Raw genomic sequence first — 24,231 nt, forward strand, 5'->3', positions numbered from 1 at the left:
GGTCTCCAAAATATATAAAGAACTCAAGAAATTAAACAGCAAAATACCAAACAATCCAATTAAAAATGGAATACAGAGCTAAACAGAGAATTCTCAACAGAAGAATCTCAAATGGCTGAAAGACATTTAAGGAATTGATCAACATCCTTAGTCATCAGGGAAATGCAAATCAAAACAACTCTGAGATACCATCTTACACCTGTCAGAATGGCTAAGATCAAAAGCACCATAGACAGCTTATGTTGGAGAGGATGTGGAGTAAGGGGAACACTCCTCCATTGCTGGTGGGAGTGCAAACTTGTATAGCCACTTTGGAAATCAGTATGACAGTTTCTCAGAAAATTGGGAATCAATCTACCTCAAGACCCAGCAATACCACTCTTGGGCATATACCCAAAGACTGCTCAATCATACCACAAGGACACTTCTTCAACTATGTTCATAGCAGCACTATTTATAATAGCCAGAACCTGGAAACAACCTAGATGCCCCTCAACTGAAGAATGGGTTAAGGAAATGTGGTACATATACACAATGGAGTATTATTCACCTGTTAAAAACAATGATATTGGGGAATTTGAAAGCAAATGGATGGAATTTGAAAAAAAAAAATCATCCTGAGTGAGATAACCCAGACCCAGAAAGACAAACATGGTATGTACTCACTCATAAGTGGATATTAGCTGTAAAGTAAAGAATAACCATGCTACAATCCACAGACCCAGAGAGGCTAGGTAACAAGGAAGGCCCAAGAGGGAGATGCATGGATCTCCCTGGGAAGGGGAAATAGAGGAGATCTCTTGGGTGGACTGGGGTGGGGTGGGTGGGGATGGGAACTTGAGGGATTGGGTTGGGGGGGTCGATGGAGGGGTAGAGTACTGAAAGAGGTGACTGAAAAGGGAGGCATTTTGGGGTCAAGTAGAAACCTGATGCAAGGGAAACTCCCATGAATATACAAGGATGACCCCAGCTAAGACTTTTTTCATTTTTTTAAGAGAGAGAAAAAACATGAAGTTGGGTGGGTAGGGAAGGGGATGGATCCAGGAGAAGTTGGGGCACAGGAAAGAATATGATAAAATATACTACATAAAATTCTCAAAGAATTTAAAAAAATGCTGCTGCTAGAGAAGTAGTACAGTAGCTTCCAGAAGAAAAAAAAAAGCGGGTAGAATCAGCACAGGAACCTGGCTTAGCGCACCAAAGAGAACTGAAAGCAGGCACTCACATAGATGTGTGGACTGAGTAATAGTAGTATTATCATCACAGAATAAGATGTAAATTTCAAATCGCCCACGGACAGACAGGTGAATAAACAAAATGTGGTACATATACACACAACAGAATACTATGCAGCCTTGAAAAGGAGAAAATTCCCATACATACTACAGGGAGGAATGCCAGAGACATTGGGCAAAGTGAGGTAGGAAACAAACCAGATTCCATGGTCAATAGCTTTGCTCTTTTAAATTTATTATATGTTAGACATTTATTTGCCTAGCTCCTCTTGTTCTTGGGTTACAGGCACACAACCATCAGGGTTTTTTGAGACAGAGTTTCTCTGTGTAGCCCTGGCTGTCCTGTAATTCACTCTGTAGACCAGGCTGTCCTGGAACTCACAGAGATCCGCCAGTCTCTGTCTCCCTAGTGCTGGGATTTAAGGCATGCGCCACCACCGCCTGGTCCCTAAATCTATTATATGTTAAACGTTTATAAGATAGGATTAAACATTATAAGAGAAGTCAGTCGTGGTGCTCATGACTTTAATCCCAGTACTCCAGAAGTAGAGGCAGGCAGATCTCTGTGAGTTTAAGGCCACCCTGGTCTACAGAGTGAGTTCCAAGCCAGGAAGCTACACAGTGAGATACTATCTCAAAAACTTGTGAAAATGTAAGTGAGCGGTTGGGGGTGACTCTCAGTGTGTGCCTAGCACACACAAGACACCGGTTTCACCCTCAGCATGAGGGGAAAAGCAGAGCGAGCAGAATCCCCTGGACAGCTGGGGAAGCCCTCTTCTTCTCTGTCCTCAGGTTCCTCACTTTGACTAAGGTCCTTCAACGGTCACTCGCGCTGCCATTGCCGATGTACACTGAGTTTGTATTCTGTGCCGGGCGGGCGCGGCATATCTAATGTCGCCTATGGGCTTTTTCATTTGTTCCTTCCCCCGCAGCCACGTGCTGGGCACTATTAGAGCAAGCATCAGGCCATAGAGGGAGCTGGCACCCAAGGGCACTCACCTGGCAGGTAAAATCAGGGCTCAGCCTGAACACAGTGCGACCCCATCCCATGTTCCCAACCCACTATGACACTGTCCATTCAGCACTACTTTCAGGCCCCCTGGTACTGACTGTCCTGAGCAGGGGAACTGGTTTGGCCTGGAATGGGTTAGCCTGACAGGATGCTGGTGGTCCAGGGAGCCTTTTAGCACTCCCCTCCCCCACCTCCGCGGACCCCATACTTACAGTTTAGTGAGGCTGCGCAGTCCTCTGAAAGCAGAGACAGACACGAAGCGAATCTCATTGTTTTGCAGGCACCTGTGACCAGGAGTAGCCAAAGAGAAAACAACAAAACACTGTCATCAGCTTTGCAAGAGCCTGGCGTCGGATGTCGGCAGTGGTGGCGGCACACGCACAGGCCGACGGCCTCTGTCAGCTGAGATGGTACATCTTACTGAAAGTATTGTACTGAAATTAGAAACTGGCTTGAGAGGAAAGGGAGCCGCGGTAGATCAACTGGCTGAAACTGGTATTTTGCTGTTAAATTGGTAACGCGCTTGAGGCAGTTTTTTATTTATGATTATGGACCCTGGTAGGTTAACTATGCTCCAGGGGATGCCACCCCTCCGAGTATATGGGCAACTCAACTTGGACTCGGTGGGTCATTACAGAAACACACACACAGAAAGAGGACACGCAGCTGGGAGGGGTGGGGGGGTGAGGAGGTGGGGGCGAGTCTGGGAGGAGTGTGGGATGAATATGATAAAAAACACATAGTATGAAACTCTCAATCGGTAAAAAAAATTATCAAAAAAATTTGAAGCTGTAAAGGTACACAGACAGGAGTAAAGTGACCATCTAGAGTTTTCTAGAGAGGAACTAATACAGAGAAGAGCACTCACTGATCACACGGGCCTGAAAGCCGGGCTTTAAAAATTTCCTGTTACACTGATCCAGATTTGTAAGTGCTCAAATAGACCCAGCACTGCCCCCACTCCCCCCCAAAAGTGTTGTGACATGCTATACCACAAACCGTATTGCACAGCAACACCAAATCTTAGTAAATCAAATTTTGTTTGGTTAATCTGACATCCTAAACCTTGTTCACAAAAGCACTTGAGACAAATTTCATAAGGGGTTTAAATGGCCAAAGAGTGACATGTAAAGAAAAACAAAAATCAAGACTGGAAGAATATGAACTAGATTGGACTGTCAAGACAAAAATGCAGGCTTATAGAGTTCTCAGGAAGCTTGGCCTCAGTGAACTGCGTATTAGAAATAACAGGCCCCAGGACTTAGTTCTCCAGTTCTGGGTACCTGTGCACAGCGGTGCAGCCCTGTGGATATCTGCCCTGGGTTGTGAGGGATGATAAAGCCAAGATGGCAGGCCTGCCTTCTGTTCTGGAATCCAGGTCACCATTGTTCTGGAGAGTGTCTTTAATTTATATATGACTTGTTAGAAGCAATAAGAAATAAATAAATAGGAATGGACTTGAGTTAACTTGAAATTTGACTCTATCTGACTATAACTGAAAAATTTACTTAGGAAATTGTTTCACATGACACGCTGTGGGCCCAGTCATGTGGTAGGTAATGTATATTTAGTAGTAAATATATATGCATATATTTACTAATACACAGGGAGACTTGAAGATGGAGGAAAGTGTTTTCAACTGTGGCGAGTGTCTAGTAAGCAGTGGATTGCACTATCTGTATATGGAGTCAAGGTGTGCCTCTAGAAACCAGATAGGATGTTTTGTCATTAGGCTACTTGGATCACTGTTGCTTGTAGTAATTTGCTCAAGAATTAATTGAAGCGTTAGGAGTGGAGGCTTATGCCTGTAATCGAGTATCTGGGACACCGAGGCAGGAGGACTTCTCTTATTTCTAGGCCAGCAGGGTCTACAGAGTGAGGCTTGTCTCAAAACACAAGCAGGAGCTGGGGAGACGGCTCAGCAGTTGAGAGCTCTGGCTGCTCTTCCAGAAAAGCCGGGATCCATTCTCAGCCCCCACATGATGGCTCACAACCATCTGTAGCTCCAGTTCCACGGGACCCAAAGCCTTCTTGTGGCCCACACAGGTACCACGCATGCACGTGGTGCACAGATAGACATGAAAGCGAAGCTCCATCAAATAAAAATAAATAAATCTTTAAAAAAAGCAAGCAAAATGTTTACTGTGTACGAATACTGTAGACTATTGACGCCATTTAACTATGTGGTCACAAGGGGGTGCTGGAGAACAGGAAGAGCCTTTGGTCTCCACACAGACTGTAGCAACCCAAGGAGTCTGCAGTTGTGAAGTTTTTTTTTCCCTAAACTTTTATTGATTCTTTGTGGATTTCACATTATGCGTTCTGATCCCACTCATTCCCCCCCCCCCCCCCCCCCCCCCCGGTCTCCTAGCCTTTGCCCTCTGCCCTTGCAACTTCCCTCCAAAATCAAAACCAAATTTAAATGAAAAACCAAAACCAAAGAAACAAAACAAAAACAAACGAACGAACGAACGAACGAACGAACGAAGAATCTCATGTGGAAGCTGTAGTGTGGCCTGTTGAGTCACACAGTTCGCCCTTTAGTCCATTCATCTTCACTTGTAAGCGTTCATTTCCATGAGTCAATGGTCTTACTCAAGGACTCTGGCTTCTGCTCCACCACTGATAATGGGCTCTCTCTGGGGCTCCTCTTGGATATCCCGTTGTCCTGTGTCGTGGAGATTCCTGCTGTTTTGGATCTTAGGTTTGTCCCCTTCACATGCTCCAGCAGTCTGTAGATTTGGTGAATGCTGGGGTAGGCCAACTCATAGTCCTGGTTCTGGGCCTGGCTGGTGGCTGAGTTGGTCAGCCCGCCAGCTTTTCCCTCATCGTGAATACCTGGGCGAGCTCTCCAGCATTGCCTAGGCTAGCTCACCCAATGCAGCATGCAGCAAGGAGCGGGGCCAGTGCTCCTGCTCTTGGGCGAAGAGCCCTTTTTTAGCTGAGAAATTCTGAAAAATGGATTGTCATTTGAGTTTTATTTTCAAACATGAAATACATTCTTTCCGTGTTATCTGGTGCTTTAGAATAGTTCATTTGTATGAAGTAACTAAGTTTTCGTTTGGTTTTGCTCTATTTCCGTCTATTATATTATTTTTAAAAACATCACATTTATTACACAGTTTAAACTATCAGAAAGACAAACAAATCCCTGACAACAAAGCTGAGCCTTGGCCTTTTGTGGGTTGTGCCTTTCTTTTTATTTTGTTATTAGAAGACAAAACTAAAGAATTATGCCTGTCATGAGCAGATGATGTCAGACGTAGATGATGTTTGTGTCTTTTACCATGTCAGAACTTAGTGAATAACAACAAACTTGCGAGAGTTATTGTTTTGATTGGCTGTAGTTTATAAAGTAGTCATGACAGCTTTTTATAACAGTGGTTCTCAACCTGTGGGTTGTGACTCATTGGCTTGCTTATCAGATATTTATATTATGATTCATAACAGTAGCAAAATTACAATTATGAAGTAGCAATGAAGTGATTTTAGGGTTGAGGGTCACCACCACATGAAGAACTGCATTAAAGAGTCGCGGCATTAGGAAGGTTGAGAACCACTGCCTGGCTGTGGTGATCACAGGTTCTTTTTATTAACTCTTAGGACTCTCGAGGGAGGTCTTGCAGAATTGTTGTAAAAAGGTTACAGAGGCTGTAACTCAGGGAGGTCTCACTGAAGGCAGAGACAGAGCTGATGTAGGTGTGTAGATGAAACATTAACAGCTAATTTGGAGACTGGCCCAAGGCAGGCACAGCCACAGAGCTGAACCTCCCAGGTATAGGACTGTGGGGGCGAGGCACTAGATTTGGATGGACAGATGGACAGCAGTCTGAGTGGGTCATGTCACCTGTTGGGGACTGCTGAGCTGAAGCCCTGGGGATAGCTGGGAGTTCTCAACCTTAGTTGGTCCTTTGACATGTGTGCAGGGTGGACAGATGACAGGTCGGTAAAGCCAACCTACCACAGTGCTAGGTTTAGCTGAGGATGTTTGGCTCTTTGTTGGACTGGTGGTGGTTCAGTCAGTTCATGGGTCTGGATTTTATGATGTGGTCTGAATACATCCATGCACCAACAAGTTCCCAAATGACTCTGACAAATTGATAGGTGGTATTTTTTTTTTCACTCGTAGGAATACGTTACTTATCTGCTAGTGTCTCAGGGTGTGTGCTTGACAGGCAATTACGTCTGTGCACACCAACACAATAGTATTAGTTCACTTTCTTTTTGTTGCTGTGAGAAAACACTGGACAAAAGGCAACTTCAGGGAGGAAGGGTTTGTTCTGGCTTGCAGTTTGAGGAGACACAGTCTATCAAGGCAGGGCAGGTCTGGTAGGTGGAGCAGGAGGCAGCTTGTCAGTTGTTTTTGCAGTCAGAGAGCTGAGGGAGCCGAGGGAGAACAGGAAGTGGGGTTGGGCTACATGCCTCTCCTCTACCACCCATTTCCTCCAGTTTCCATCACCTTCCACTTGAACCTATGGAGGACATTTCAGATTCAAACCACAACACTGAGGCAGAGTCATCCTGCCTCTATATCAGTACTCAAAAGGAACGAACTGCTGCCTTGTGATAGTGCCCCATCTAGGGCAAGGTGTAGCCCCAAAGCATGTTTTTCACATCTTGAAGCAGTGCAGAGACTTAGATTATTTCCTTTGGCAAGAGGAGTTGTGGGGAAGGAGTTGTGGCCAAGCCATCTTCAATCCTGTAGGGCAGAGGCATCACCTGAGTGTTTGGAGGAGGTAAGATGTTTGGAGTCCTCTGTCCTTTAGTCCTAATCAAGTGAGGTGATATAAGTCCACTCAAACCATAGCCAGATAGGTGCCTTTCTTAATGGTCTGGTCCTGACCTCTCTCGTGGTGTCTCTTGTGCTCTGGTTCCTTTCTTGGACGCAGTGAGTCTTCATTCCGAGCAACATGAGTAGACCTGAGTGCTGCTTGCTACTGTCTTTGGCTGCCTGGGTGACCTTCCCCTGGATTAAGGTCTTCTCCTGGAAGTGCTCCCACTGGTTCTGTCGAGTGGTTGACTTTGGGTCCACTTTTTCTTCTTTAAAACCTTCTCCTGGAAGGAGCTCCAACAATTCATGGATTGAGTTTTCAGAGGCCACTCCCACCTCAGCAGCCCCTTAGCTGGGCCATTTGCTTGATTCTCTACACACTTCAACTCCACAGTATCAGAGACTCTTATAAGGTGAAGAACCTTGTATCGGCTGCTGGTCTGTCATCCACACTGTGATGGGACCATCTAGTGTATACCCTGAAACCTCACTCACAGACAACCCTCCAGGAGAAGCTGCTTACATGGATTGCCATGAGCAGAATCACAGGTGCTTTGCTGGGCTTGGGAGCTGGTCCTTGCAAGTAGTGGGAGGTAGTTTAGGACTGATGCTTCTGTCATCTGAGAGTGGTGAGGTGCCAGCACATTCTCACACAGGCCAATCTGATGTATATTACTAAATAAAAGTCCTGGATGAACTCTTCACTAGCTTATGTATGTGTCAATCAAGCCCACATCTTCTGATGACTTTGGAAATGAGATATAAAGCCTAGACGATGGACGTAGTTAAAAAATGCCACCCTGTCCTGCCTCAACACTAGACTCACCCTTCTTCAGGTCCAGCCTGCCCTAAGCAGTGCACTCTTGGTTACTGGGGATATGTTAGTGACTGCAATGAGTTTATACTAAGTCCATCTATTATCTTAGGAAAGTACATATATGTATTAATGCACCAAAATAAAATCAAGGCATCTGTGAAAATAAAGTGAGAAGTTCCAAGATGTTTTCTTGAAAGTATGCCTCAGGGACAGAGTATCTGAGCTCAATAATACATTAATTATTTACAATTTAGTCATAAAGTTGACCTAAATGACATAGAGATTACCTTGGGTTATTGTGGATTTTGAGAATACATTCATGAGGCTCACCTGAAGAGAGACAAGCATGCCCAATGCTGCTCAAGGCCTGCTGTGGCACAATCTTTTTCTACACTATGATTATGTATCACTCTCATTGGTTAATAAAAAGCTGACAGACCAGTAGCTGGGCAGGAAGTTAGGTGGGCAATCCAAACTGAGAATGATGGGAAGAAGCATGGCGGAGTCAAAGAGACGCTAGCCAGCCACCAAGCAGGCAGGACATATAAAAAATAAGGTAACATGCCTGCATGTCACAACACTTCCTGCTATGACGGCAATGAACTAAACCTCTGAACTGTAAGCCAGCCCCAGTTAAATATTTTCCTGTATAAGAGTTGCAGTGGTCATAGTGTCTCCTCACAGCAATAGAACGTTGACCAAGGCAAATTCTTCATAATTAACCCCCGCCCCCATGTGGTGCAGGGGATTGAAATCAGTGTCTTGCACATGCTGAGCAAGTGTTCTTCCACAGAGCTGCACCCTTAGCCCACTATTCAATAGTGATAGTGGGTCTTGTAAAAATATCATTACGTCTTTTTTTTTTCATTATGTCTTAAAAATGTTTTTTAAACATTGATTTTATTTTTGAGTATGTTTATGTGCTTGTGTGTTCATAGGTGCATGTGAGTTGGTCCTCCTGGAGGCCAGAGGTGTTGGATTCCCAGGAGCTAGAGATATAGACAGTTGTGAATGGCTGACGTGGGCTGGGATCTGACCTCTGGTCTTCTGAAAGAGTAATGCTTGCTCTTAACTGCTGAGGCATCTTTGCAATCCCTGTCTCTCCTTTTGCATTTATCTGTTTGTATATGTACACATCATGTAGTACATGTAAGGATCAGAAGACAACCTCTGAGAGTCAGTTCTCTCCTTCCAGGGGTTGCTCTCAGGTCATCAGGCTTGGTGCCTGTGCTGGACAGTTTTATTCTAATAAATCCCATATATATATATTTTCATATATAATGTTCTGTTATTCTAGAGAACCCTGACTAATATGACTAAAACAGTGCTTTTATACACTGAACCATCTTGCTGGCCCTAAACTCAGCACATCTTTCTCTGAGATGAGCATTGAACTGATCCATGACAGGAGGAGGCAGAAAGACCTATTTCCATTCTATGGAGCATGGTGGAGGATCCACAGCACACGTGCTCCATCCAGTTTGTTTAGGGATAGTTACCTGAGTTTTTTTCTAGAATGTCTCCTGTGGTGGTATTGTGTTCCCCCAAATATTGTGCACTCTAATAAACTTATCTGAGGTCAGAGAACAGAACAGCCACTAGATACAGAGGCTAGAAAATGGTGGCACTCACGCCTTTAATCCTAGCATTCCAGAAATCTGTCTGGATTTCTGTGAGTTCAAGGCCACAATGGAAACAGCCAGGCATGGTGACACACACCTTTAACCCCAGAAAGTGAGCCTTTAATCCCAGGAAGTGAGGGCAGAAAGCAGAAAGGTATATAAGGCATGAAAAGCAGGAACTAGAGCCTGGTTAAGCATTCAGGCTTTCGAGAAGCAGTTCAGCTGAGATTCATTTGGATAAGGACACAGAGGCTTCCAGTCTGAGGAAACAGGATCAGCTGAGGAATTGAGTGGTGAGGAAGCTGTGGCTTGTTCTGCTTCTCTGATCTTCCAGCGTTCACCCCAATACCTGGCTCCAGGTTTGTTTTTATTAATAAGACCCTTTAAGAGTCCTGCTACATCCTCCTGGAAATACTCAGAAGTTTTACCTGCAAATCTCTGGTTAAGGGGTATATAATTTCTCCAGGTGGGATTATTAGACTTAATATGTGATATGATGCTATTCTCTACAGAAGTAACAAGAAACAGGTGCACAGGACAACAGGTTCAATGTAAGGCCAGAGTTCAAGTGTTCCTTACAGCTTTTGGAGCTTGTGGTACTTCCTGAAGCCGTTGGGAGGGAGTGTTCTTATGGAGTTCCGCTGCAGGGACCTGAAACACACACATAGTTCCGTCACGCTGAGCGGATTTTCACTTTAATGTCTTACTTCTAATTATAACATCAACGATCTTGAGCTGGATTCTGAGCTGCACGCACTGGTTTAATGATGTGTTTTCAAGGAGTGACTCAAAACGCCGAACTAGTCACGCTTTCTCCAAGTCACTCTAGGTGGCTGAGCCGCCACCACTAAACCTTCTTTCACCTTTATCCTAGCTTCCCGAGACTTCCTTTCCTACCAGTGTTCTGCCTCAGCCTCCAAACCAAACACTGCCTTACAGTCTTGCAGTGTTTATATTGTGGAAAGATAAATCGTTAAATATTTTAATTTGGTTTAATGACTTAGGTGAAAATTTGGTGTGCTTTTAAAAGTGTGTTCATTCATTCATTCATTCATTCATTCATCCATTTGTTCATCATTCATTCATTCTCTCAATAAAGGCCTATTAAACTCCCACCATGGGCTTTTGAAAGATAAGCAATATCTCTTCCCTAATGCTCACACTCTATTGGATGACTCATGATATCCCTTGCCTATAAACTAGAGGGTTCCCTGAGAGTTATTCCCCAGGGATAAGAAGGCAATTCATTGTCCTGTTCTTATGATGTTTGTTTATGTACACATTCATTTCAAAGTGATTATTGAGGGATTATTTCAGTGTGTTGGGAGTTTTGGAGGATATCTAGAAAAACAATGGAGATGATGACATTTCCCCTTTTGTAAGAGAAGATTGGGATCCCAAAGACTATGCAAGGAAGCACACTTAGTATTCTTAAAAAGAGGTACAAGTGAGATTCTATGAGAACTCCCAGAGCAGGGGCTAACCACCCTTGAGTGGAGTGGCTTGCTATACAGGGAGGGAGGCTCCTTCAAGGATCTGCAAGAAATTTCTCTTTTAAAGCTGGATCCTTATTAGTGCATGCCCAGGGTTTACAGACAAATATCATTCTTTCTAAATCATTCAAAATATTTTCACAAATAGATTCATTTATATTTTCAAAATGCCCTGATACTAAAAGGGGTAGATATTATTTTCATTGATTAGGGAAAACCCAAATACTTTCATCACATAAGACATTTTTATATTTTAAAGTTCGATATCCCATTTGGTTCTTCACAAAGTCATACACACACACACACACACACACACACACACACACACACATTCATACATAGTATGTGTATGTCATAGAGAGCAAAAGGCAAGCTAGAACTCTGCTTTTTAGCGGGTAAGTTTGGGGATCTAAGAGTCAACTCTTGAAGTTAACATTTATTGAGTTAGAACAATGTATAAATATTCATAGCTATCTGTGTTTGCCCATCTCACTCTTTAGCATTTATTTGAAACATTTTCCAAAAGTCTCAACTTCAATAAACACTCGTTGGATGATTAGGCTTCTTTGATACTTTACTTACATATGATTTAGGCCGTTCCTGACATTTCCCTATAATAGTTGCAACTCAAAATCTGGAAGAACTCAGTCATGGAACTTGATATTTAGTCTTGTAATACATTTACACTAAAGCCTAGAGCTTTTTTCTCTCTTGAACAGACCAAACAGACCGGAACAAGGTATGAAACTGAGCCAGGATCTGCAGAGAAGAGTCTATATGGACAATTGGAATCAAGTGGTTTAATCAAAAGCACAAGACAGTGCTCTATTGCCCTATTTATTGGTATATATACACTCAGAGTTGCTGTGTGTGTGTGTGTGTATGTGTGTGTTTACAGTCTTGATGATGAATTCAGGGCCTCATGCATGTTAAGCAAGTGCAATATTATTGAGTTACACTTCGTCTAATAATGATTCTTTTTTTAAAAAAAAAAAAACAGTCAAATGTTGTAGACTTAAACCTCTGAGTATTATACCTACATCTATAAATGCCTGTTGAATAGCCACCGAATGACCTCTTAATGTTAAATTGAAATAAGAAATCTAACATTGAAGTCTTGATCATTCCCACTTACTGGGACCTAGCCTCCTCATTCTTCCGTCAATGTTTAACCCAGGGTGGGTGCCCTGAAGTCACTTTACTCACATTCTTCACTTGTCTTCTTGTAGGATGTGACCTTAGCTTTAGTTCATCCCTCCCTTTCTCTCTCCTTCCCTCCTTTCCTTCCTGGGTTAAAGCTGACTGATACATATCTATTTATGTATGTATGTATATATAATACATATGTGCTCAGAAAATATTTCTTTTTAAATCAAATCATAATTTAACTAAATTATTTACCCTGTTATTTCTGACCTCTGTCCCTCTAGCATTCTTTCTCTGTTCCTTTCTTTCATAAAGATTAGTTGCATTGTTGGCAAATGGGTTCCAATATTACTTGTGGAAAAATGAAAAATGAGGTTGGCTGATCAGTCTTTCATTTGGACTTTCCAGTAACTTGATGTAAGCAGTGGAGGTGATAATTATTTCTATCACCAATGAATTCACAGAAACTCTTCCTAGGACCTCCCTCAGTTTCTTTGGGGGAAATCATTACTTTTTCCCTAGCAGGACTAATTACTATGATAAGCCATGGGAGGCAAGAAAGGAAGAACATTAGCCAATGCTTCCTCTTTGTCCAGAAAAGGTCACCTCCTTCAGAGAGCAAGCTTTTGTTGATTATTTCCCCCATGTTCTCTGTTTTTGTTCCCAGATTGAGATCCACAGGGCAACACCCGGATTCTGTGAACCTGATGGGACTCTGCGGCAGCTCCTTTACCTGTGTGCCAAGCATCTGAGTTGTCTGGTATGTTGTTTGAGAAAGACAAGACTTGCCAACACCTGTATACTCAAGGGTTACTCTTACTGTGTCTGCATGAACCAAAAAGCCAGAGTCACAAGATATTAAAACACATGGATGAAGAGCCCACCCAAACAAAACCCCAAACCCAACTGACTCAATAAAAAATATATTGAAGCTTTTACTTTCCATTGAGTTCTTAAAAAAAAACAAAACAAAACTGTGTGTTTGTGTGCTGCTTGAAGTCTGGTTGAGCTCAAACAACCAGAGCAAGAAACTTAGAGCCACCAACACTTAGCCCAGCAAGACACTTTTACAAGACTCTTCTTCTTTTCTATATGTAAGTTTGAATTTCGTTGGAAAAGACCACAACATCAATATGTCTGAGTCAAAATGTGATTTAGAAGATAATTTAAATGTGAAGTTCTGTGAATATTTTATCCAATATATTTTATTTATTCAAGTAAATTAAATTTACTCATACACAAGAGTACATGAAAACTTCTTTATGTGTAATAAACTCTAAAACAGCTCTTGCCATAAGCATGAAATAAAAATTCTGTGTAATGAGAAAGCTGTGGGTAGCAGTTTATTTAGCTCCCCTCCCCGACCTGCTCCATAGCAATTGAAATGGATGGTATCCTTTGCTCAGATGAAATACAGTGAACAGTCAACACTTCACAGAATTGTTTATGGAGTAATTTAAGGTGAGGTCTAGTATTTAAAAGTATTTAAAACCATCTGTGAACAATTCCTTATAACTGATATACAGATAGAATGGTTTTTGAACAAACATTTATCTGAAGTTGTGACCTGGTGTCAGTCCTGGTGATTTCGCTGCAGTTCTATCCAGCCTTAAGGATGAGCCAGTCTTTGCTACTTACATTACAGTCACATTGGCAGAAACTGACGGGACAGCTCGTAAATTGGCTTCATCACAGTCAAGCTCTAGATCTCGGCACAAACAATGCATGGGCACAGAGCCAACCACTGAACAGAGAGGAAGTGGGAAGGAATGATGAAGTGAGGGACCAGGGAGAGAAGGGGAATGAAGAGAAAGAAATGCAAAGCCATGAGAATATTGACTAGGATAAAAGTCTATCATGTTTTACCCAAGCACTTGGGGGAATGATTTAAATTAAGGTTCCACAGTTTGCTCTGAATTACCTTCAAGACCAGACCAGTCTAGCATGAACATTAGGAAACACACACATTGAGGAGCCTATCCCTTTTTCTTTTTCCTTTCTTTTTTTAAGATTTATTTTTTATTTGTGTGTCTCTTCATGTGTATATGTGTGAGCTCCTGAGCATAGGTGCTTGCCTGTGTGTGTGTGTGTGTGTGTGTGTGTGTGTGTGTGTGTGTGTACATGCATGCTCATTCCTGGGTGCTCCAAGAGGGTATTAGATCCCTTGCAGCTGGTGGTTACTGGTGGTTGTGAGCGTCTGCTTGTTGATGTGGGGTTAGGAGTTGGGGGTGGAGGAGGTGCAGGTGGGTGGGTGGGGGTGGGCACTGAGAACCAAACTCCTGTCCTCTCCAAGAGTAGTAAGTATTCTTAAACACTGAGAAATTGTACAATCCCCATCTCAGATCTTTGTGATGATAATGGAAAGCTGACTAACTTGGGGTTGGGGAAAGAAGAGAGTTTCCTGAACAAAGTTCCTTACAATCTTTTAAGTTCTCTAGACATAGGAGACAATGAAATGAATCCCATGGTGGGATGGACTACTGAACACAGCACAGGAGAAGATGAGCCATCTTCCCAGCTCACCTTGTTTTTTTTTCTTAAATATTGGATTGACCTTCATTTGCCACAGAATGAACAAAATCTTCTGCTTCTGTCTCCAAAGGAGAAGTGATCGTGAGGGGGCTTCATGTCCATTTGAAAGCTTCTGTTTGAGTATAAGTATCAAAAGTAATAAATAACCTCTTCGGTGGAAGACTAAATCACTTTAACCAGAAGCAAGCAGGAAAGGAGACATAACCGAGGAATGATGAGGTTTCGTCCCTTCGAAAGGGTGTTCTCGTGTGGCTCAGGGTGGAGGAGTGAGAGAAGAGAATCCTTCAGCAACTTTTGCTTGTCCATGCAGTGTTTTAAATGAGCTATAATTGTCTTAAAATAAGCAATTGTATGTAAAGCACTGTCATTTTAGTTTCTTTGAAGAAGTTGGTAGACATGGCTACACACGTTCCTGGTTGAGGACAGTTGGAAATGGTTCCCCTTGTACACCAGGGCAGTAAATATTTGTAGCCGTAACTACGTAGTTCCCAGCACCAGGAAGGAGTAAACGCAGAGGGGAACACTCACTGTCCTGACTGTGTCTGTTCCACAGCAAGCACAAACCATACTGTATAGATTATGTGGAATACAAATGCATTAGACTACTTAGCTATGTGAACTGCCGGTCTCCAGTGGATTTCAGATGTGTTGAATCTCATCCTTAAGATGCTCCAGCCACACAAGATGGCCAAAAGCATATATCCATCCCATTCTGTATCTTCCCAACACCTAATATCAGTGAAATTAGAATGCACAGCAAAGCATTGATCCCATAAGTGCAGTTTTAGGCATTACTCATCCTATGTATGACAAGAAAGAATGTTTTAAAATATCTTTTGAAAAACTGAATTCCATCACATCCCAAAGTTGTACCTGTTCTGTGGAGCATGGTGGCACACACCTGTGAATCCAGCATTTGGGAGGCAGAGGTAGAAGGATGGTGGGTTCAAAGCCACCCTGCTAATATAAAACCATATTAAAATTTTTTCATGTAAGAATTTCAACTGGGTTAAAAAGAAGATTAATGCATTAGCAAGTTAATGCTTGTAGACAATGAGTAAACAATTTCTCCCTCAAATCCTTCAAACTTTGATCAAGTATTGACTGTCCTAAGTATGATGCTTTCCATGGCATTTCTCTGAAGAGGTGACTTTAAAATGTGAATTGCTCACATTCTTTCAAGTATCCAAAAATGTTTTTGATGTTGATTTCCACCAAGAATCTGACATGAGAAAACTGTTACGAATAGGAACCTTAATTTAAGTTTCACCCAAGATTTTGATCCTGTACTTTTATTTCATGTGCTGCTTGAAAAAAGACGTTTAATTTAGCAATTTTAATCCCCACTCTCTCTACAGAAATCTAATTAAAAATCGAGCTTTTCATGTCTTCTAAGTATTGATAAAAACCATTACCTCGGTGTCGACCTTGATCCACCGTCCCTTGCGTAGGGCCGTGCTCCTGGAGCAGTCGTCACACATGTGACAAATGTCTCCCACAGTGACAGAGTGGGCAGAACAGGGTTCTTTGGCCGACTCAGTCCGTCCCCACTCCCCTGTTATTTTTGCTTTACTGACTATGAGTTCTGTAACCTGCCCCTGACCTTAGTGACCTGAGCTTTGGCTGCAGCTGCTCAGCTCTCCTCAGCAAGAGCTTTTGGGCTCGCTCTCCCTCCCTCCCCTCTGCTCTTCTTTCTCCTCCCCCTTCTCTCTCTCTCTCCCTCTTTCATTCTGTCTCCTTCTTTCCTTCCTTCTCCCTTCCCCCCTTTTCTTTCCACTGTGTGGCCCAGGATGGATTTTGACATCAGATCCTAGTACCCAGGCTTCTGGTGTTGTCATGACAACATGATACCATCGAGCTTTTTATGTGTGACGCATGTGCAGGTGCGTGCCATTCCACCAAACTGAGCATTTTCTTATGGGGTATTTTTTTGGCTATTATCTTTTCATTTAACTTTTACCTCTTACAACTTCTTAATATGTTATTGATTTGGTTCTATTAATAACTATACCTTAATTTTAAGTTGATAAAATATTTTTGGACTGTGGTAAAATATAAGATTCAATTCAATTTTTTTGAATAGTGTGAGATATAAAATTCAATTAAAATATAAGAAATGAAAATTAATATATTAAAAAACAAAATTGCATTTTAGGATAATACATTTAGTTTATATTTTTATATCTTATTGATAGCAATGCTATACCTTTTAATTTTTTTTCTTCAAAAAGGTTTTAGCTTAATTTTTATTTTCAGCAGTATTAGAGATTGAACCTGAGGCCTCACACATGCTAAGCAAGTGTCCTCCCATGGGGCTACGCTGCCAGCTGAACTTTTAGCTTTCTAACAATCAAATTATTTAGTCCCCCTCTTTTGAGAGGCAGGTGTGGTGCTGACATAGGTTGCTGAGCACCTCTGAGACTCATGGGAGGGATGTGCGTACCTTTCCACTGGAGATTGCTGGTAGCCTGTTAATCTCATCTGAGTAGTGAAGACAAAAATATTAACAATTTGAAAAGCTAAACTTTATATTCGTGGTAGAACAAAAAGGAAAATAATATAGCAAAAGAGTTTTCCCGTCCTCCAACTCTTGGCTTATGAGTTTAGTTTTGAAAATGACGGGTTCAAAGCACACATGTGTATTTGCATAGTTTATTAACTAGACTAAATTTATTTAAAGTGAATGATGTTAGTAAATATTCTCGATCTAAAACAGAATGAAGCTACTGTGCAGCCTCCAGCTTTCTCCCTTCCGTAGCCTGTGCAGTATCTGCAAGTGTTCAGCAGGTGACAATTTACAGCAAGCTGCAGTGAGTGTGGCTTTCAGAGACCTGTGGCTTCGACCACAGAAGCCTTTCCACTTGCGGACATCGGGACCCGAGAAGCTGCTCTGCTCTGCCATTTCCTTAGTTTCCTTTACTGCAGGGTTTATGGTGATGGCCAAAAGGACATTATATAAAACAGCAACTCTGACCACTGACACTAATTTTGTTTGCAATACCTGACTTGATTGATTCCTGGTATACTTAAAAACAGAATTCCAATTATGGCTTCCCTTCTTAAAATGTTTGCAACTAGAAAACTATAATTGGCTTTCAAAAAAGAATGTTGTATCCAAAATTTAATAGCATGGCATCTTACCATGAACTCATCAAAGAGGGGACTCAGCTGCTGTGGCTACTTACAGCATTCAGAAGTTTCTGCCTCGAAGGGTTTCGTGGAAGTCAGTTTGTAGTAATTAGCAAAGTATTTGTCGAGTTGTAGAGACCACCCATTGTTGTCTCCTGAAAAAAAAAAAACCCAATAGCAAGAAAGTTAAAAAGAAAAACCCAACAGATATATTTTGCTATCTTGGCAAAAATAGTTCCTCCAAAACTAAGCCAGTGAATCTCAAAGGTGGTTTGGCAATTACCATCAAGGACTTACTTCAGGTGTGCATTTCTGTCCCCAGTTGGAGGTCTGGGATGGCTTGACTAGCATCCACCCAACAGGTGGATGACCCATGCCCAGTTGGCCCATTATCAGGCTCTTCTCCTGAATCCCCCTTGGGTCCAGTTCATGAGCAGTGCCCTCAACCTGGTCACCCTGCTCCCTGAGCCAGATTTAGATGGGCTACTACATGACAGTCAAGAAATTATTTTTTTAATGGTTTTTTTTGAGACAAGGTTTCTCTGTGTAGCTTTGCAACTTTCCTGGAACTTACTCTATAGCCCAGGCTGGTCTCGAACTCGCAGAGATCTGTCCGCCTCTGCCTCCCGAGTGCTAGGATTAAAGGTGTGTGCCAACCCCACCTGGCTTGACAGTCAAGAAATTCTAAGCCACCTACAGTGGGTGAAGCTGGACTTGCAAGCCTACTCCCTAAAGGAGACCGAAATGACCTGGTACACAGATGACAGCAGTTTTATCAAGGATGGGGCAGGGACAGCTGTAACTACAGAGGGGATGATCATTTAGGCTGAGGCCTTACTTCTAGGTATGACAGCTCAGAGGACTGAGCTGATAGCCCTAACTAAGACCTTACAACTGGGCCAAGGAAAGAGACTTAACATTTACATCAATAGCTGATACACCTTCCTACGGTTCATGTCCATGGAGCCATCTATAGAGAGAGGAGCTGAAGGAAGGACAATTAAAATAAACGGAAGATACTAGACCTCTTGCAAGTTATATGGCTGCCCTGGAAAGTTGTCATCATACACTGCCCAGGGCATAAGAGAGGGGAAGAACCCATTTCTAAGGGAAATAATCAGGTGGATATGGCAGGCTGGGAAGCAACCCTTCAAGTTGTGGCCACCTTGATGGTCGGCTTCCTAGCTTCAACTCTGCCAGAGACCCCAACTACACCAGAGATGAACTCAGAAGGATCTGCTCCTGCACCAATGCCTACAAGAAGGACGGCTGGTATAAGTCCCCTGAAGGGCAGATTATTCTCCCTGTGGACTTTGCCAGCCAACTGGTTCTCCAAATACACCAGGGCACACATTTAGAGGAAAGGAAAATACAAGACCTACTAAGAATGGCGCATCTTGAGGTCTTCCACCTAAGACCCAAAACAGAAGAAGCTACAGCTTGTTGCCCGACCTGCCGCCTGGTCAATGCAAGATCAGGCACTGGCACAAGGATGGGGAGCAGAGAAAGAGGAATGGGCTGGAGCCAATGGGGAAATAGATTTCATAGAGGTAAAGGCAGGTTCACATGGCTACAAATATTTACTGATACTGGTAGATAACTTTTCAGGATAGACTGAGGCATATCCCACCAAACGGAGACCACCTTAGTAGTCACCAAGAAACTTCCAAGACATCATCCCCAGGTATAGCCTCCCACCCTTTTAGGATTAGACAGTGGACCAGCATTCATCTCACAGGTAACACAACAGTTAGTTAAAGCTATGGGGATTCATTGGAAACTTCGTTGTGCTTACCATCCCCAGAGTTCAGCACATATAGAAAAGATGAATTAGACCTTAAAGGAGACTTTGACTAAATTAACCCTTGAGACTGGCGGTGACTGGGTGTCTCTTCTTCCTTTTGCTCTTTTTCGGATCTGGAATCCTCCCTATACCCTGGGCCTGACCCGTTTGAGATCGTGTACTCTAGGCCCCCATCCTTGCTACCTAACCTAAAGGCCAAGATCTTTGCTGGATTTGATGACCAAAAATTTCTCTCCTCCCTACATGCCCTATTCCAGGTCCAGAAATAGCTTTGGCCCCAATTGAGTGCTGTGTATGATAGCACCACTGCCCTTACTCTACAGGTTCCAGCCTGGGGACTTAGTGATCAACAGACACAGAAAGAAGACTTTAGAGCCTGACTGTAAGGGACACTACACTGTCATCCTGACAACATCTACTGCAAGCAAGGTGGACCACACCCACATGAAGCCTGTAAACCTCCACACAGACTCAGAGGACTACGCTCCAGAGGCAGCCCTAGGCCTGTGGCAAGCGGTTGCACATCCTCAAGATCCTTTCAAACTGAGGATCCAGAAAGTCACTGACCCAGCTAAGTAGTGGCTCTATTCACACATTTCCTAAGCCTATGCTTACTGGGGCGCCCCCTCCTGGCACCTGGGCAGAACAACCACAACTCCCACCAGCCTGGCAACCTTACCTGGGTCATCATCAATGCAGATAGGGAGGTCCTTATCACCTCAGCTCCCTCTGGGACATGGTTTCTAGACCTGTACTTTGACTTAGGAAGACTATTGCTATGGCCTTGGGGCAGCGATGTCTCCATGCAAAGACATCATTTCTATGTTTGCCCTAGGCATACTAAAGCCCAGAGGCAAACCTATGGGGATGGAGCAGGCGATTACTATTGGTCTTTTTGGAGTTGTATCTCTACGGGGCACATCTAGTGGACAGCCCCAAGGCACGGGGGACCTCATCACAGTATCCAGGGCAGGTCACTCACCATGCTACCATGGTGTGAAAAAGGGGGCAGGATCGTGCAACCCACTGCTAATCCAATTTACTGACCTTGGTAAAGGAGCCTTGGACTGGACATCAGGTAAAATTTAGGGGCTGAGATAAGGTTAGATTTGACCCCAAGGACCATGGGGCACTGTTTACTATACAACTGTACAACCAGCCCCTGCAGCCACAAGAATCCCAGGGTCCTAACAAGGTAGTAGCTTCTGCTAAATCCAAGCCTACCATTGAAACCAGAAAGAACTGAGGCCTCACCATCGGTCACTGGGGTTGCCCCAATGGACCCACCTTCTAATTGGGAGCTCTTGACAGTCACTTACCAGGTTCTAAATGCCTTGAAGCCCAATCTCACTCATCAAGGCTCACTGGCTGTGCCTGGACACCAAGCCACCCTATGATGACGGGATTGTGGTTATCAGAAATTAGACTAATTCCCGTAACACTTGATCCTGCCGATGGCAGGAGTCAGGAAAAGGATGGTACAAATCCCTATTTAGTTGGTCACCATGGTTGACTACCCTCCCATAGGCCTCGGCTGGCCCCCTAGTCCTCGTACTGCTGGCCTTAACTTGGGGACCTTGTATCATTCATGCCTTGGTTAGGTTTGTTAAGGAAGGAATCTCCACAGTCTAGCTGATGGTTCTGAGACAACAATCTTAGCCTGTAGGTCAGGAAGAAGCATCTCCAGGATTTGAGATAATTTACTACTCAATGGGAGAATGAGAGAACCAAGCAAATGCCATGACAGGCTCCTGATAGCCTGTCAGAGACTAGGCCTTGAATTTAGTTTATTGGAACTGAACAAACACTTCATGGAAAAACCACAGCCCAGGGGCAACTAATCAGAAAGTACCCCACAGCCTTATGCTCACAAAAGATAGCTTCCCCGACCCTGTTGCTGGAAAGTCCCTAACTACCAACCACCCAGTATTAACCCATACCCCTTAAGTTCATTCCCACCAATCAGTTTAAAGATCAACCTCCCCACCCCAATATTCCCCTAACTTTGCTTAAAAGGAGACTGTGTGATTCTCTCAGGGTCACCATTTCACATAGATGGTTGACCCCTGCATGCTGGAAGTTTTCACTCTTGAGAAATAAACTCTCCTATGTGTTGCATGTGTGTGTGTGTGTGTGTGTGTGTGTGTGTGTGTGTGTGTGTGTGTGTGTATGATGGTCTTTGGAGTGATTCGAGGACCCTAGCATTCACCAAACACTGTAGTAGCTTTTCCTGCAAGTCGTATTTGACCACACTTGAGCCAGTGATAGATAATGCTGAAATGTGGTATAACATTCTCCACACTGTTCTTAGGTTTCCCTAAACCACCTTCATTAGTTGAAACTAATTCCTGACATGTATAGATAGATCTTCTTTATTCATTGACACTAGTTTTCAAGCTGTGTAGATGCAGATAGGTGACTGTGGTGGTTTGAATGGGAATGGCTATTTTCGGGCTTTGCCTCCAGTTGGTAAACTGTGTGGGAAGGATTGGGAGGTGTGGCTTGTGTTGGAATAGGTATGCCTTTGTAAGAGGTGGTGTGTCACTGAGGGGTGGAATTTGAGATTTCAGAAGTCCATGCCGGCCTTGGCACATCTTTCTCCTTGCCTTCTGCCTGCAGATGATGATGTCATTTTTCAGGGCCATGCCTGCCGATGTTCCTGCCGTGATGATCATGGACTAATTCTATGAAACTGGAAGCAAGCCCCCGATGAAATGCTTTCTTTTGTAAAAGTTGCTTTGGTCAGATGTCTCTTCACCCTATGAGAACACTCACTAATGTGCCCATGATAATTATATTTAAGACAAGAAGCAGCAGGCCCAGGAGGTGCCTCAGTTGGTAAGGTGCTTGCTGTACGAACAGGAAGAGATGAACCTGAGTTCCCCACCCCTCACTCATGAGACAGAGTTTTTCCATGTCACCCTGGCTGTCCTGGAACTCACTTTGTAGACTAAGCTGGCCTTGAACTCACAGAGATACACCTGCCTCTGCCTCCCGATTGCTGGGACTGAAGGCATGCGCCACCGTGCCCAGCCATCTGTTTTTTGTTTGTTTGTTTGTTTTTAAGAGGACCCTAGTTTACTCCCCAGAATTCACATTAAAAAAAAAAACAAACAAACTAAAGAAAACAAAATTGGGTATGGTGGCTTGTTCTTGTATTCCCAGTGTTGAGGAGGAGAAGACAGGAACGCTAAGTTTAGGGAGTAGAGGTGACTCAAGAGAAAGGCTGTGTGTACAGCAGGCAGCAGAGCCAGAGAAAAGGGGCCACTGAAGTCCTTTGGGGCCCAGGCTGCTCCATCAGGAGCCCCAGAAGCTGGACATGGAACTGTATGATTTGGTGTTTGCCCGTTTGTGTTTAGTCTGATCTTTTCTTGCTATGCCCTCATTCTTCTATGTTGGAAATGGGAGCAGTTATTCTGGGTCATTGTACATCAGAACTGGTTTGTAACTTTACAGAAGCTCACAGTTAAGGCACTGTCTTTAGTATCAGAAGACTTGGGACGTTTCAGTGACGTTGAAACTGTTAAAGCATGTGTAGACTCTTGAAGTTGGAATGGATGCATTCTGTATTATGAGATGGCCATGAACACGCAGGGACAAAGAACAGATAGTTATTGCCTAAGGGATATATTTAGGTGTCAAATTGATGAGGGGTATACTTGTGATATTTTATAGTGCCAACTTGACAGAACTCTCATCCATCAAAGAGGAAAGCTTCTGGGCATGTTTATGAGGAATTATTAGATTGAGTTAGTTGAGGTGGGAGGACCCTCACTAGATGTGTACAGAACCACAACACAGGTTAGGGTCCCAGACCGAATAGAAAGAAAGCACACTGAGTACAATCATAGGTCACCCTTTTTCCCTCTTTTTCCTTCAGCACTGAGGACTGAATCTAACCATGCACATGAGGCCAGTGTTCTAGTATGTTATCACTTCATCTCCAACTCTGTGTGTCTTGACTGTGGATGCAACGTTGCCAGCTGCCTCCGGCCTGTGGCCCTGGGACTCCCCTCCACAATGAACTGTGCCCTGGAAGTGTGTATTGAAAATAAACTTTGTTCCATAAGTTGCTTTTGCTAAGTGTTTCGTGGGAGCAACAAGCAGAGGTACTAACGCAATCATTTGTGGCACTGGAATTTCCCCTTTTCTGAATCTGGCAGTTTGTCGGACTTCTCTGTAAACATTTAATAAATTCTTTTAATTAACACAGAGGTATTTAGGAATCGGAATTAAGGAAAGTATTGAATATTACAAAGTGTTATCAAAAAAATTTCAAGATAAACTCATTTTTCAGAGTAGCATTATGAGTTGTTATTATCTATTTATAAATAAAGTGTGGAAATACCTGACTCATTGGTCTCTGGCAATGTTGAGGGGGCTACTGTTTCCTCCTCCCTCTCCCCCCCTTTCCCCTGTCCTCCCCTCCCTCCCGTCCCCTCCCTCTTCTCCGTCTTCTTTTGCTGTGGTACTATAGATGTAACCCAGGGGCTCACACACTAGGCAAGTGCTCTACCACTGAGGTAACACCCCTAGTCTTATTCTTATAACCAGGGCTGCTTTTGGTGTCACAGCCACAGAGGATGGGTGAGGGGTGAGCCTGTCTGCAGTCTTGACCTTGCAGGCTGCAGGGCTTTGTGAAACTGTGGACCAGGCAGCCGAGGCTCATT

The 24,231-nt window shown here is 43.4% G+C and overlaps 1 protein-coding gene across 1 annotated transcript in view; it reads right to left on the reverse strand.

Annotated features, from left to right (window-relative positions):
* Rxfp1 (relaxin family peptide receptor 1) overlaps positions 1-24,231 on the reverse strand; it is an 85,327-nt gene that overhangs the window by 40,343 nt on the left and 20,753 nt on the right. The window contains exons 3-6 of the mRNA XM_059266523.1: positions 17,814-17,912; positions 13,735-13,840; positions 10,037-10,108; positions 2,460-2,531 (exon numbers count right to left, since the gene is read on the reverse strand). Of these exons, the coding sequence (XP_059122506.1) occupies positions 2,460-2,531; positions 10,037-10,108; positions 13,735-13,840; positions 17,814-17,912 (349 nt within the window). The remainder of the gene's footprint in view (positions 1-2,459; positions 2,532-10,036; positions 10,109-13,734; positions 13,841-17,813; positions 17,913-24,231) is intronic.

This window comes from Peromyscus eremicus, chromosome 6 (assembly GCF_949786415.1).
Source record: "Peromyscus eremicus chromosome 6, PerEre_H2_v1, whole genome shotgun sequence".
In the NCBI taxonomy this organism is placed as follows: Eukaryota; Metazoa; Chordata; class Mammalia; order Rodentia; family Cricetidae; genus Peromyscus; species Peromyscus eremicus.